This window comes from Rutidosis leptorrhynchoides, chromosome 6 (assembly GCF_046630445.1).
Source record: "Rutidosis leptorrhynchoides isolate AG116_Rl617_1_P2 chromosome 6, CSIRO_AGI_Rlap_v1, whole genome shotgun sequence".
Classification (NCBI taxonomy): Eukaryota; Viridiplantae; Streptophyta; class Magnoliopsida; order Asterales; family Asteraceae; genus Rutidosis; species Rutidosis leptorrhynchoides.
In genome coordinates, this window is record NC_092338.1 from 292786541 (window position 1) to 292801046 (window position 14506).

General features: G+C 31.8%; 1 protein-coding gene across 2 annotated transcripts; it reads left to right on the forward strand.

Annotated features, from left to right (window-relative positions):
• Positions 1–7501: 7501 nt before the first annotated feature.
• LOC139852356 (cysteine synthase-like) lies at positions 7502–14394 on the forward strand. Of its 2 annotated transcripts, none has more exons than XM_071841636.1 (11): positions 7502–7849; positions 8025–8134; positions 8484–8541; positions 8759–9022; positions 10060–10197; positions 10506–10557; positions 10646–10725; positions 11527–11586; positions 11757–11837; positions 12322–12517; positions 14218–14394. In XM_071841636.1, exons 1-10 carry the CDS (start codon positions 7571–7573, stop codon positions 12412–12414), a joined length of 1215 nt encoding a protein of 404 aa, XP_071697737.1. In that variant the 5' UTR covers positions 7502–7570; the 3' UTR covers positions 12415–12517; positions 14218–14394. The 2 variants fall into 2 exon arrangements, with proteins under 2 accessions (XP_071697737.1, XP_071697738.1); XM_071841637.1 differs by having other exon boundaries at positions 10676–10725.
• The last annotated feature ends 112 nt before the right edge of the window (positions 14395–14506 follow it).

Consider the following 14506-nt stretch of genomic DNA (forward strand, 5'->3'; position numbering starts at 1 on the left):
CGCCAATCATCCCGGAATAATAGAAGAAGTCAACTAGCTTCGCGCTCGAGTGGTGGCTCTGGAGAATATGGTGCGAAACCTACGAACACCAGCAGAAGCACCAGCAGCATAACCAGTACCATCAGCATCACCACCAACAGCATCAGTTTCACCAACAATAACATCCGCATCCCACGCCTCAACATTACACTCAGTACCTCGAACATCAACATCATACGCCCCATAGATACCAAGGAATATTAGTAATAATGAGTTAAGATGTATTGACTCATTCTTCATGAAGAACTATATATGTATACTTTATATATATGGATTGAACAATAATAAATCTTTTCGTACTAAGCTATTACGTGTGAATCTTAACTAGTATGTACTACTTGGTTAATTCATATCATAATATGCTATGATGTATATCCTTTATTAATGACTTAACAATCGTTAATCACTGCTTCAACACAATAAACTCCGTTTCATAATAAACCAAGTGTATTACTCAAATACAAGATTGAGTGTATACTTCCATTTTTGATATACTCGAAACTTTTTAGAAAAACATTATTCGTGACTTGTGCATTTCACAAGGATTACACGAGCACCAACATCATACACCAAGGTATATCTATAACAATGAACGATGAACTATTGAATCGTAACTTCATTAGCAAAATATTTTGCGACAATTATGAAATATCTAAGATTTTGGAGATTATTTACTCTCGTTTCAACAGCAAATTAAATGAGTTTAATATTATATTACTCATTAAACATATCTGAAGAATACATATATGAACGTATATCTTCATAAAGATTGTAATTCTTTTGTACAAACTGTTAATTGTGAAAATATTTTAACGGGTAGGTAATACCTGAGAAATATTTAGATTTCACATTAATATGTTACACCGTACATTCTACAAATTCTGATTCAATAATCAGTAACTATACATCCACAAGATATATGTATCCGTTCACTAAATAGAACAACCATCTTCATACAAATTCAATTATCTATTCTAATTTTGACATATCAGAATCCAAGTAAAGCTTTAGCAGGTGTTATCCTTCTAAAAAAATCACTACATTCATGAATTATATTCATTCGTATTCTATGATGAATTATCACATCAAACCACTATCAACCATTAGATCCGTTGACGATTACAATCAGCGTTTAATCATCTAAAAATGAAATTTCTTGAAACCATCTCGGATTGATAACCAATGATTCAAATATGGCTGCATTAAATGCAGAGGAAACAGCAAAATTGTAGATGGTCTCAATGGCCAAAAGTTTTATAATAAAGAATGGTACGTTGGAAAAGCTCAAAAGAAAATTTGGAACTGAAAAACGGATTGAGCTAACCATGGAGGAGACCAAGGACAAATACAGGGACCAAACCCTATATTCAAAGAATCCAGGTAATTCTGGATCCGATGAATTCTTTAGAGAATATCTTGCTCCGAAGTCATGTTAAAAGCTTGCGAAAAAATTTTCTTCATCAACTTTCGAACTTAGAAATTCCAAAATATCCTCTATATTTCTGATGATATCATCATAACGATTCTTATCCGCAATTAATTATCTCTTTGCGATATCTTTATCACATCATAAAGGAAACTGTATTAGTTTCTATATTCTGTAAAATTCAAGTTTAAATTATGAATGATTTGAAGAAGTGTTGTTAATTGAAGCATGAGTTAGTATAATATAATGACGTCAGGCCAATGATATTATATTACAGTAAGTCATGCTAAAATTTTTAATGGAAGATGATGATTCATAGACTGTATAAATCACCATTCGTCATGTTACACGACTTTTACATTCTATTTAACCTCTAAACATATCAAGAAAATATTTTTCTTGATGATTCGGTCTTTTCCGAATATTCTGGTAATTTGACAAATCAAATTGTGCTATTACCTTTCCTTTCTACTTTATAAATTATGATCATTCGAAACTTCATACCTACGAGTTCTGGACCATTATTCGCTTGACTTGAAGTCGGGAAGAAGAAACAAAAGCATAAAGCTCCGACATATAAGGGAAAATATAAAGCCCGATAACAACACGGAAATTACAAACCGTGTATATCAATGCGTATAGCAACATAAAGACACGGGAGAATTAAAAAACACTATAACCCCAAGGTAATTGTAGAAGTAAACAGATTCCTCTGGAGGTAAATGAAAAAGAAGAATGACAGATACGATAGTCAGAAAAAATATTCAGGATAAGAACTGGATGGAGCATTTTCACAATCTTTGGAAGTATGAATCGAGAAAGAAAGTATAGAAGTGGTGAAGATAATGAAACAGAAGAAGCTAATTTATAGCAAAATTCTAGACACAACAATCAAGGCAATTTTAATTTCCTTAATTACCGGAGAATCAAATCTTATACAGATTATAAAGATTTCCTTTAAATCCCTTGAATTCCGGAAATCACCTTTAATTATGTCAAAAGTTAAGGCACACTGATATTTCCTTATTTCAAACTTTTAAGATAACTTCATTTATACTCTTCCTATAATCGAATCGTTTTATCCATATTACCCAATGTTGATAAAACAATATTTTCAACTCATATTCATCATTCTTGTTGTAAAGAATGACAATTTTTATCAAATTTTACGACTATGATTTTCATGAACTCCTCTCTATTTTGTCTACCCTAGCGTGGTGGCATAAACGCTCAAGGTTTAAATGAGCTCGATATTATTCATAACACATTTTATATATCCAATTTACTGAAATGACTTGTATAACATCATCATTTTGAATGATCTCCGCATTAATAATAAAATGCACTTCGTAGAAGAATTTGTAGAAATTATGGTTTGTATGATTTTAATTCTTGAAACAGAACAATATTCTATTCGTTGGAATTCACGCAAGGCCCCGAGCATACCTGGGAATGTGAAAACCAAATAAAACGTAAATATCCTCGTCTATGTACGAACAACACCGATTAATGGCAACAACTAAATTTCGGGACGAAATTTCTTTTAACGGGTAGGTACTATAACAACCCTCATATTTCCATACCTGAATTGACTAATTTGACTATAGGGTTGTTATCCATACGTAATATATAATTAAATTTGACATTGATCAAATATTTATTTTTAGTCGACACTTTTTGTTAACTAAAGTTTACACTAATTATATAAAATAACTTTAGTTAATATTAATATTAATGCGTATTATATTTAAAACTATATGAAACATAATTATTAATTAAATGATAAGTTATTTTAATCATTATATATATATTTTTAGCTTATAAAAAAGAGATTTTTTATAAATTAAATAATGAGCTCATGAATTTTGACTAAGTATTTTCAAAAACAAAAACCTATTAAAAACATTTTTAACATGTTTTTATTTTTTGTCAAAATTGGCACTTTTATTTTATTTATATTTTTTTATTTTCACCAACCATTTTTTTCCTATAAATACCTACTTCCATTTCATAAAAACTTATATCAAATCTTTGGAAAAACTCTCTCACAGCCTTGGAAAAGTACTTGAGGTATTTTCTATATTTTTTATCGAATTGCTTTTATTTTTTTGTATATTCTTTAAAAATTCGAATTTAATATATATAAATTATTTTTATATTTTATAATTAGTATTATAAGTATTATGATGTATAAAAATAATTTTGATAATTTATGGAATATTATTTATAATTAAATATGAATTATGTAGTATTTAAACATAAAAACAATATAAAATTCGTAATAAAATATTAAACAGTAATAAAAATAATTATAAATTTTTTTTGAGATTATTATACTTTTATAAACAAGAAAAAATTATAAAAATTAAATAAATGGGAAGATTAGTATTTAAAAAGAATTTACTTTTTCATTATTCTAAACCGAGAGAAATAATAAAGAAAATACAAAATAAATACAAACGTGTATTAAATATTTTTATAAAATTTTTATATGATAAGTAGCATCACTAGATACTTTAAAAAAATATAAAAATTTAGTTTAAATTATTTTTACTATTTATTTAATTATAGGTCGATTACAATGGTTAAATAATTAGAAAACATTAAATAAATAATATTTTGATATAAAATTTGATTTAATAATTTTTATAATATTTTTACATAATATAGAACCTGTAAAAAATATAAAATTATTTATTTAGGTCGATTTAATATTTATTACCTAATTAAATTTGATTAATATAAACCAAGTATATATATAAAGAAAAGTGGGAAATAAATACAAAAACTTGATAAAATTATTTTTATAAAATATCCTACTGAATTGTATAATTAACTAAGTTTATAAAAATTATAAATATAATATTTAATGAATTAATATTCGAATTAACATATATTAGTATGATTTTCGATTAACATAAGTATATTACATATACTAAATTAATATTATTATTATAACTTACGGTTAATAACTAAGTATACTATATAATAAAGTATAATGCTTATAATGTAAGTTAATAACAATACGTTATTAATAAACACTTATTTTATAACTATAATAATTTAATAATAATAACTTATAGTATATAATATAATATAATCAAATTGTTAATACATTAATAAATATAATATAATATAACATATATAATAACATATAAACCTAAAGTGAAGGTTAATCAAAGATAATGTACAATTCATGTGAACTTCATAGCTCCACTTTTTACTGTTTCATAACTGTTTTATAACTTTTGGGGTGAAACACATGCTTGCTTTATAACTGTTTTACGCTTAGACACAAGTACTAAATTGTTAACTATGCTGTCATGCTTTGATTCATGCTAAATCCCTACCGTAATATCGTTAATTGCTACGTTTAAATGCAAACTTAATTATTATGAATAGGCCTATTGAGAGTAACGTCTCTAACCATTCGACCGTTGGTCTTTGGTTACATAATAATGATTCCACGACACTGACAGTACAAGGTGTCATAGGGTAAACTTGTTTAGTAGCGATATTACAAACTGCAGCAACACTTTTAGATTGATATATCTATATTAATCAAATTTAAACTAAATCTTGTTGTCTAAAACTTTGGATATTATTTATAAACCTATGAATTTCACTCAACCTTTTTGGTTGACACTTTAAGCATGTTTTGTCTCAGGTGATGATTGAGCTAGCTGTTTGCAACTTTATGATGATAGATTTGATGCTTGCATGGAGTCCACATCGCATATTATATTTTAGTTCATAAACATTTATTTTACGTTTTAATAATAATGTAAACATGTATTACTGCTTCCGCTGTTTTATTAACAGAAGTTTTATTTAAAAAGTCTCATATAGAGTCGTTCTCGTTTATACAACTGTGTTATGATATGATTGGTCACAATTACCCCTGGTCCATTTTGGGGGTGTGACACCTAATGAAGGTTTGCTTAAGGGTCTCATTCTTATAGGCAAAGAACATTTCATACTCTCTTTTCAAAGCAATAATCTTGTTCTGCCTAACCTCATCCATGCCTTCATAAGTAACATCCAGATAGTCTAACATATGCTTAGCATTCAGTTTTCCTTTAATCAGTTTGAACAAGTGGTTAGGTAATGTTATAGCTAACAGTGTTATGATCTTAGGGTCAAGTTCAACACGACGTTTATCCTCAGCATCCTATTTTGCTGGAGTGAGAATAACCTCTCTGCCAGGAATGGCAGGAGTGTCAGCAGTAGCTGGAATACTACCAATAGTCTCAGTTGGGATAAATGGACCATCTGTGGCAATACCAGGCATGAGTGGGTCAATAGACTCCAGGTGAAGCATGAACCTTGCCTTCCAAGTTTCATACTCATCTTCATCAAATTTGGGTGGTCTATTGGATGATCTATTTTCAAGGTAAGCTGTATTTGAATATGCAGTCATGAGAGAATTCAGATCCAAGATATTAAATTATCAAGACTGAAGCTCTGATACCAGTTGTTGGTCCCTTGATTAACAACAGGAGTATTGTAGGGGGGTGAATACAATTTCTTTTAATTAACTAACCAATTAAACACAGTTTAGTATTCAAGCATATAATTTAAATAGAGTCAAAGGTAATTTTTCAACTGTTATTCTTTATTGATTAAATCACAAAGAATTACAACTATCCTTGGCGGAATGATAGTTGGTTGATACAGATTTACCTAAGTATAGCTATGAGGATAAACTTAAAGCTATTACACGTTTTAGACTCTAAATAATAAAACCCACACCACTAGTTGTTATAATAGTGGATACAACAATTTATAGTAGTTTATTAATCGTGTAATGGTTCTATTGTCCACTGGTACATAGGATATCTGTACTTGTGGGGACAACTGCATCAGAGAGCGTGCTCTCCTCTTTCCTCTTTGGTAGCTATTTGCAGGAACACCCTAATTTGGTTTGGCACCACTATTCGTTTAAACAAACAGAATGTTGTATTCCCTAGGCATTGACAAAGTATAGCACATGTCTGCACATGCGTTAAACTTCTGCATTCCCACGTGGTCTTGTAAGGTCACTTGTCAGCCGCCGATGCGTGTTCTTTCCTGTTCAACTTTGTCTTTGACTTCTGTTGAATAGTACAATTGATGTAGACAACTCACGAAACCACCATGCTTGTAATGGAGCATGGCTGTCTTGTGTTGTATGTTGCTTACCAGGTTTACTGGTTCTTCTTATGCTGAGTCACTTGATATTCTTGAATTGCTGGGTACTCATCCTGTGCTGATTCGAAGAATACACTCTACCTTGTGCTGGTAGACTAGGCAGCATACTGAACACTTGACACAGCAATATTTGCTGTCTATACATAAACAAACTTGTGCTGGCTGCACCTAACATTTTAGTGCAAATAAATTACAGTTTTGTCATAATTAAATCCTTAATTATTTTGAAGACTCAACAGATATAATATCTCAAAGAATTACGGTTATCTTATAACGGAATAAATAACCGATTGATACAGATTATTATACATTTATAGCGAAGAACACACTAAAACATATATAAGTTTTATAGCCTCAAGTTAATTTAGCTTCCACACCTTTAAATTATAAGCTACTTAAATGATGTTTATATTATATAGCAAAAGTCTGAAATGATTTTTTTTTCTTACGCAACAATCTTACACTTTGTAAAGTATTTTCTAAATCTCTTTTATTTTTCGTGTAATATATATCAAATTATATATATTTTAAGTTTAATTGGATATTGTTTATTTTAGTCAGGTTCATTATAAGGAAAATAATTTTATGAGAAACAAATATTTTAATGTCAATCACTCATGTGCATATTATAATTGTAAACTATTAAAATAACGTTTAACATATATACTAAAAAATTATTGCAAACAATTTCCACAACAACACGTAAAAATCTTCTCTCTACTTTATTTTTAAATAATGTACTTCAAAATAAATAAAATTAAAATATCGAGTATTAAAATCAAAAGGTAAATAGAAGGGGGGTGTATATGTATAAAAAGGGAATGTAGTGAAGATAGTAGAAGTAGATAAAGCAGCAATCAAGCAAGCAGCAGCCTTGTGAATATTTGCTGGTGTGTAGAATTCAGAAATCGAGCAATGTCTTCGTTGATAAACAATACAGCACTGATTTCTCTTTCGAAGTCCACAACCACCTCTACCCATCGTCTTCTCCGTTTCAACAACATCAACTACAACTCCTCTTCTTTCTATTCATCATCATCATCATCATTATCATGTAACCCTAAGAATAAGATTAGTGTGTGTAAAGCCATTTCCGTGAAACCTCAAAAAGGAAGTCCTCAAATCAAAGATGATGATGAAGAAGAAGAAGAAGAAGAAGATGAAGGTCTTAACATCGCAGATGATGTTACTCAGGTCCAGTTTCCATCCCGTTGACTCACGCAATCATCATTTTTATTTACATTAACTTTTAAATTAACTGATTTTTTATTTGCTTGTGCTCAATACTAATTAATTTAATATCAATGGATAGATATTTTAATTCTGTATAGTTAGGGTTTACTCATCCTGTTTATAATAATAATTACAGCTCATAGGGAATACTCCAATGGTGTACTTGAACAAAATTGCTAAGGGATCCGTTGCTAATATTGCTGCCAAGCTTGAAATCATGGAGCCATGTTGTAGTGTCAAAGACAGGTCAGTCACCATTACAAATTTAAAATTCATTAATTAAATCATACTCTAAGGCCCCGTTCTGGATTCCGGCGGAAATGGAATTGAATTTGGACACGCGTTGTGTCTAAATTCAATTCCAATTTCGCCGGAATTTCATTGGATTTTGTGAGCCAAACGGGGATACTTATGTCATTGCTTAGCTTCTTTTGTCCCCTTTCAATACGTTAGCTATGTAACTAGCTACTGGTGATTTAGTTACTCATCTTTATGTGAACCCATTCACATTTTAAAAACTTGCCTCATCTTTATGTTCAATAAAAAAGCATCTCAGAATTTGGTACTGAATATTGTCTTCACTTTTTGACTACAGGATAGGTAACAGTATGATAGTTGATGCGGAAGAGAAAGGACTTATAACAGCAGGGAAGGTAAAAGTTTATGCGTTGGTAAACTATGCAACACGCTTAATGATATAATGCATTACTCGTCACCAAAATGCATATAGAAAACATCATACACCTATTATTAATCATTTATGAATAAGATAGAGTTACATACATTAATTGCAACATGGACCCTGTGAAATGTGAATTCAACGTTACTATATTTCGTCAAAATCCTTATTCTCGTTTTGGTTGTTTTCAGAGTGTATTGGTTGAGCCTACCAGTGGTAACACTGGCATTGGGCTTGCATTTATAGCTGCTGCAAAAGGTTATAAGCTCATTCTGACAATGCCAGCATCAATGAGTCTTGAGAGACGTGTTCTTTTAAAAGCATTTGGAGCCGAACTTGTTCTTACTGACTCTTCAAAGGGCATGAAAGGAGCGATTCAAAAAGCTGAAGAAATTGTCAACAGCACACCCAATTCTTACATGCTTCAACAATTTGATAATCCTGCCAACCCAAAGGTACTCTCGTCATCCTGATTCAACAGACAACTGTGGATATAGTATGACTTGCTACCCGTTGATATATGCTGAATGTGATTTTTTTGTAAATACGTATCTCATGGCAGAAAAATCCATTTGTGGGCTCCAAACCATAGGGTGAGAGCATATTTATCCGGTTCAGCTCTTATTTGTTGGTATAGTGAATTAGTGGAGAATGCAACTGATTTACTAGGTTACTGTTACCCATCCCATCTCATTCTGACTAAATAACATCATACTTAATCAGCCAATTAATTTTGTTAAACGAATTTTGCATCATTAAGTTCTCAGCTAATAATGCCTTGAACAGTTTACATAAATCCTTGTGATATTCGCTGCTGAAGCAATCAAGTATTAGTGACGTGTGCAGTATATCTTAGTTTTAATATGCTAATTAGTTTTATAGTTGTATCATATCTAAAGGATATATGTTTAATGGATTGTAGATTTGTATTTGGTGTCATCACAATCAATTCCAATTTCCAACTAAACAAACGCCGGAAGTTTGGAAAATGTTAAAAATGCTCCTATTTTTTCAAATTCTAGACTGATGAAAGTTATATGTAATACCTATTATGCCCATATATAAAGTCGTCAAATGAAAAAAATGACACTTTTTTGAAGTCCTTATTTTGTATTTCTCTGCATAGTTAAGAGTTTTGATCACTCTGACCTTGTAAATAGAAGGGCATTTTTGTCACTTTTTACATTTCCTTGTCGTTTTTAGTTCGAATTGGTAGAATGACACTGAATACATATTTTTTTAACCCATATATCTGAGTTTACATATGGGCGGCCTTGATGAAAATAGTTGCATACTTGGGTGGCCTTTGCATATATCATCCCATATCTATTTTAATGACGTTATGACTTATGAGAGCATTTTATAATATGGTCTTTGGAGCTCTCAACTGTTCTTTGTCAAATTCAGTCATGTTTTACTAATACTCATTTGGGCTTTTCCTTCAATTTTATTATTCGTTTTAAATGTGTGACTAATATCAAGTTGTAAGCAGGTGCATTATGAATCAACAGGCCCTGAAATCTGGGAAGACACAAATGGGAAAGTGGATATATTTGTTGCCGGAATTGGAACTGGTGGAACTATTTCTGGGGTCGGGCGGTTTCTCAAGGATCAAAATTCGAATGTTAAGGTAACTTCAACGTCAATCAAATCCTGATATTAGGTGTATAATAGACCAAATTGTCTTTGGTCTAGTAGTATGTGAGTCAGTTATCAACTGAGAGGTTGTGGGTTCAAATCTCATTTGAGACAATATGTGTATCTTTGTGATTGTACATAGTATTTGGGATAGGTTGTAGGCTTTCCGGTCTAAAAAAAAAATAAAATTAGTTGTAGCATTGACAAATTTTGGTCTTAATTTAAGATTATTTAGCTGGCATTTAAAAAATATAATATTCTAAGATATATTTATTTAACTGGTGAAATTCAACTTACCAGGTAATTGGTGTGGAACCTACAGAAAGCAACATACTGTCTGGTGGAAAGCCAGGTACGGTTTATAAAGACGGTTACCGAGTTTGTGATTTGAATTTTTGTTTTTTGTTTTTTTTCTAGCTTTTATTATGTGAAAAATGTAGGCCCTCACAAAATTCAAGGGATTGGGGCAGGTTTTGTACCAGGAAATTTGGATCAAGATGTGATTGACGAAGTAATAGAGGTCTGATTCTTTTCTATTTCTATCTCCGTATATTTTGACGAGGTTGGCTTTTGATGCCTATTTGTATATTAAATTTTTATTATTGTTTTAATTGCAATATAGTCACAGATACAAGTCTTAGTGTACACTTGGTCTTAAACTTTAAAGCTCGAATGAAAGAATTGGTAGGTTGGCAACATTCTACAGAACACCTCAATGGTTCATGAACCGTGAATGTATTCACTTTTAAAATTTTCTAACATGTTGTATAATTATGTTAATAAATGACATGTTACATTAATTTTGGTACTAAATTATACTTGAGTCGTGCACAAGAATGTTTTTGGTTATGACTTCACCAATATTGCTTATTAATACAATTTGAATTTATATTATGGTTTAACTTGCGTTATGAGTATAAAAGTATTAAAATTTTGACCTAACTGCGACAACCTTGACTTTGACTTTTTAGCGTTGACCGACCAATTAGATGTTTTGGTGCAAAACGGGACAGGCTAGTCACCAAACCGACTAGTGGGCCGAGACGGTGCTGTTTACAACACTGTTTACTTCACGAATGTGATGATTATGACAAAGCCTATTCAGTTTACAACACTTTTTAACGTTTACAACTGAACGATATACCATTCAGTTTTCTGTGATTGCTAAATTAGGTTTAGGTGAATCTTTTTGTTGAAGATTGTTGGTACATTTGTGGAATCAACACGTACATCGCATTGCGTCACTAAAGTTGGAATATCGTTTTGGCTTTTTCGCCATTTTAATTTGCTGACACGAGACTTATCTAACTTCAACTTGCAGATTTCGAGTGATGAAGCTGTTGAGACTGCAAAGCAATTGGCACTCCAAGAAGGCTTGCTGGTAAGGGATTTTCGTTAATTGCTCTAAACAAGTTTAGTTATATGTTGAGATTATCAAGCGATTTATGCTTTCTTCTTACTTGACTCTAAAATCGTTAAATAGCTAATGTAGCTTAATGCATGCATGCTGCTGCATTTTTCATTAACATGTTTATTGAATTGAATTTGAAGGTGGGTATATCTTCTGGAGCAGCAGCAGCTGCTGCTATCAAGGTTGGGAAGAGACCTGAGAATGCAGGCAAACTTATTGCGGTATGCATCACTTCCTTTACATACCACGCACGCACGCACGCACGCACACACACACGGAATTTGGTACTTGAATTAGACAATTGCAAACTACATTGAACATTTTCCTTTCGTTTAAGCTTTAAGAGAAACTTCATGACAGGCTCAAATAAGTGGGACTGGGGGACCTGTTGAGTCAAATAACTTACAAGTTTTAAATTTGATTATACATTGTTCCAGTTGTATTTTAAAGATATAGTACTTGCAAACAAGCTGACCAAAAGTGCATCTTAATTAATGGATTGACCAAATGGCTCATTGTGTACCGTGCTTTTGATGATGAATTCTGACGGGTAATGAAGAACAACTGCTTTCCATAAATAAATGGGCTTATAATTGGAATAATCATATTGTACTATGATTGCTTCAGAACCCAAAGAACCAGCCACAATATTACAACTTTTTTTTTTTTATACTAATGTATTGTTGTTTCTTGAAATGGTTTCAGGTTGTGTTCCCTAGCTTTGGTGAGCGTTACCTATCCACTGTGCTTTTCCAGTCGATTCGTGAAGAGTGCGAGGCTATGCAAGCTGAGTCGTGAAAGATATACTTGGTGGTTTTGGTTTTAATCATTCACAGATTATATGCTAATAAATGGAACAGATACTCATATGTTAGTGTGTTCTAATGCCGATTTGAAATAAGGGTTTAGACTAAACCCTTATTTCAAATCGGCATTAGAACACACTAACATATGAGTATCTGTTCCATTTATTAGAATTCGTTGATTGATCCGTAGACGCTCCTGCCATTTATTAGCACATAAGTTCATGATGCTCCTTCTGTTTCTATCGGACCATGCATCCGTCATAATGGAGCATCCACTTATTTTCCAATCATCTTCATACCTTTTCATGCGGGTTTTTGTTCTATCAACCTCTTTCTTTAATAGAGGTTCTCCTAAGTGGTATCTTGATGGAGGTTTACCATTAGGTCCATGATGACCGGCCGCCTCTAATATACATACGAATTCATCATTATCAACCGCATTAAACGGAACCGCATGCTGATAAGCCCACCTAGCAATATAAGCATCTAAACGATCCGCACTTTCTTTTCTCATAACGCTATCAAGATTGGTTTGTTTACTCTTTCCTTTATCAAAAGTTGTAAACCTATCAATGGGACCGTAAGAACGTTGTGGCTTCGATCCTTCAAATTCTTCACTCTCATCAAGGTCAATAGGGCTTGTCATATCATTCCTTACCTCCATTCTCACAGATACATTATGATCTTTTTTAACTTTCTTTTTAGCACCAATATCATTAATAGCTTTTTGACATTTTGCTATATCCTCTTGGGTGGCTTTAGAGCATGATGCGACATTTCCTGTTACCTGAGCAACATGCTGTTTCAATCTATGAATACCACCCGACATAACCTTGCCGCAAAGCGTGCATTTCACTTTTTGTAAATTATTCTTGTCAGTCAAAATTGCGTAATCCCAACCAACATCACCCGATTTCCTCTTGAGTTCATTCATAGCAGCAGTAGAATTCGTTGATTGATCCGTAGACGCTCCTGCCATTGAAAAGTGAATATACCAAACCTAAACAAAAAACATACCACTTAGCTTGTTAGCTCAGTTAAACAAAATACAACAATACACAAATTGTAATATAACAGTTGTAAACAAGAGACAAATTGATATACAAAAATTGTTAGCTCAGTTAAACACTTAAACAAAATACAACAATACACAATTTGTAATATAACAGTTGTAAACAAGTGACAAATTGATATACAAATCTTGTTAGCTCACTTAAACAAAATACAACAATACACAAATTGATATACAAACTGATAATTATATACAAAAACCGAGTACACTGAGTCAAATATAAACAGATATAAACAAGAGACAAATATAAATTGATTAACTAATTGATTAACAGATATAAATTGATTAACTAATTGATTAGTAACATTAGTACACTGAGTCAAAATCAAGAGACAAATATTTACAAAAAAAAAAAAGATGATTAGATTAAAATTTATAAACAAACCTGAATCTGTTGAGAACTTGCGATAGAAGAGGAAGAAGAGTAGTCGAGCTTGTTAATTGTTGAGTGACATGTCCAATTGAAGAAGAGGAAGACGAATTTTCGAAGAAACCCAAGAAATAGCAGCGACAGAGAAGAAAGAGGAAGAAACGTAGGCGGTATAGAAGAAAAAGAAGTGTCGCTGTGCTTCAAACCCTAATTATTGAACGTATTTCAATTTTTTAGAAGAGTTGACTTTTGTTGACCGAGTTTTGGCCGATTCTTGTACCGAGTTCTCGTTTTCTCCCTTCAGCCGAGTACTCGCCGATTACTCGGCCGAGTTGGCCGAGTTTTGCAACCTTGGGTTTAGTCCTGAAGATGGGCTATGTACCAGTTCGTTGTATTTTTTTTAGTTTTCTTTTGTTTTGACTGTATTGCTGTTACACTGTTATCATGTTATTAGCCATCCCTCCACTGTTTTAAACTCGAGACAAAGATTCATTTTCACATTGTTTCAATATATCAATAAAAGTGATGCTAAATAATTCAAGTGTTACCTATACACAATCTTCTTATTACCCTTTTGTTAGCAGAAATTAGTACTCTCAACAATCAACCATATATAGTACTCTCTAAAAAAGGTGACTAACA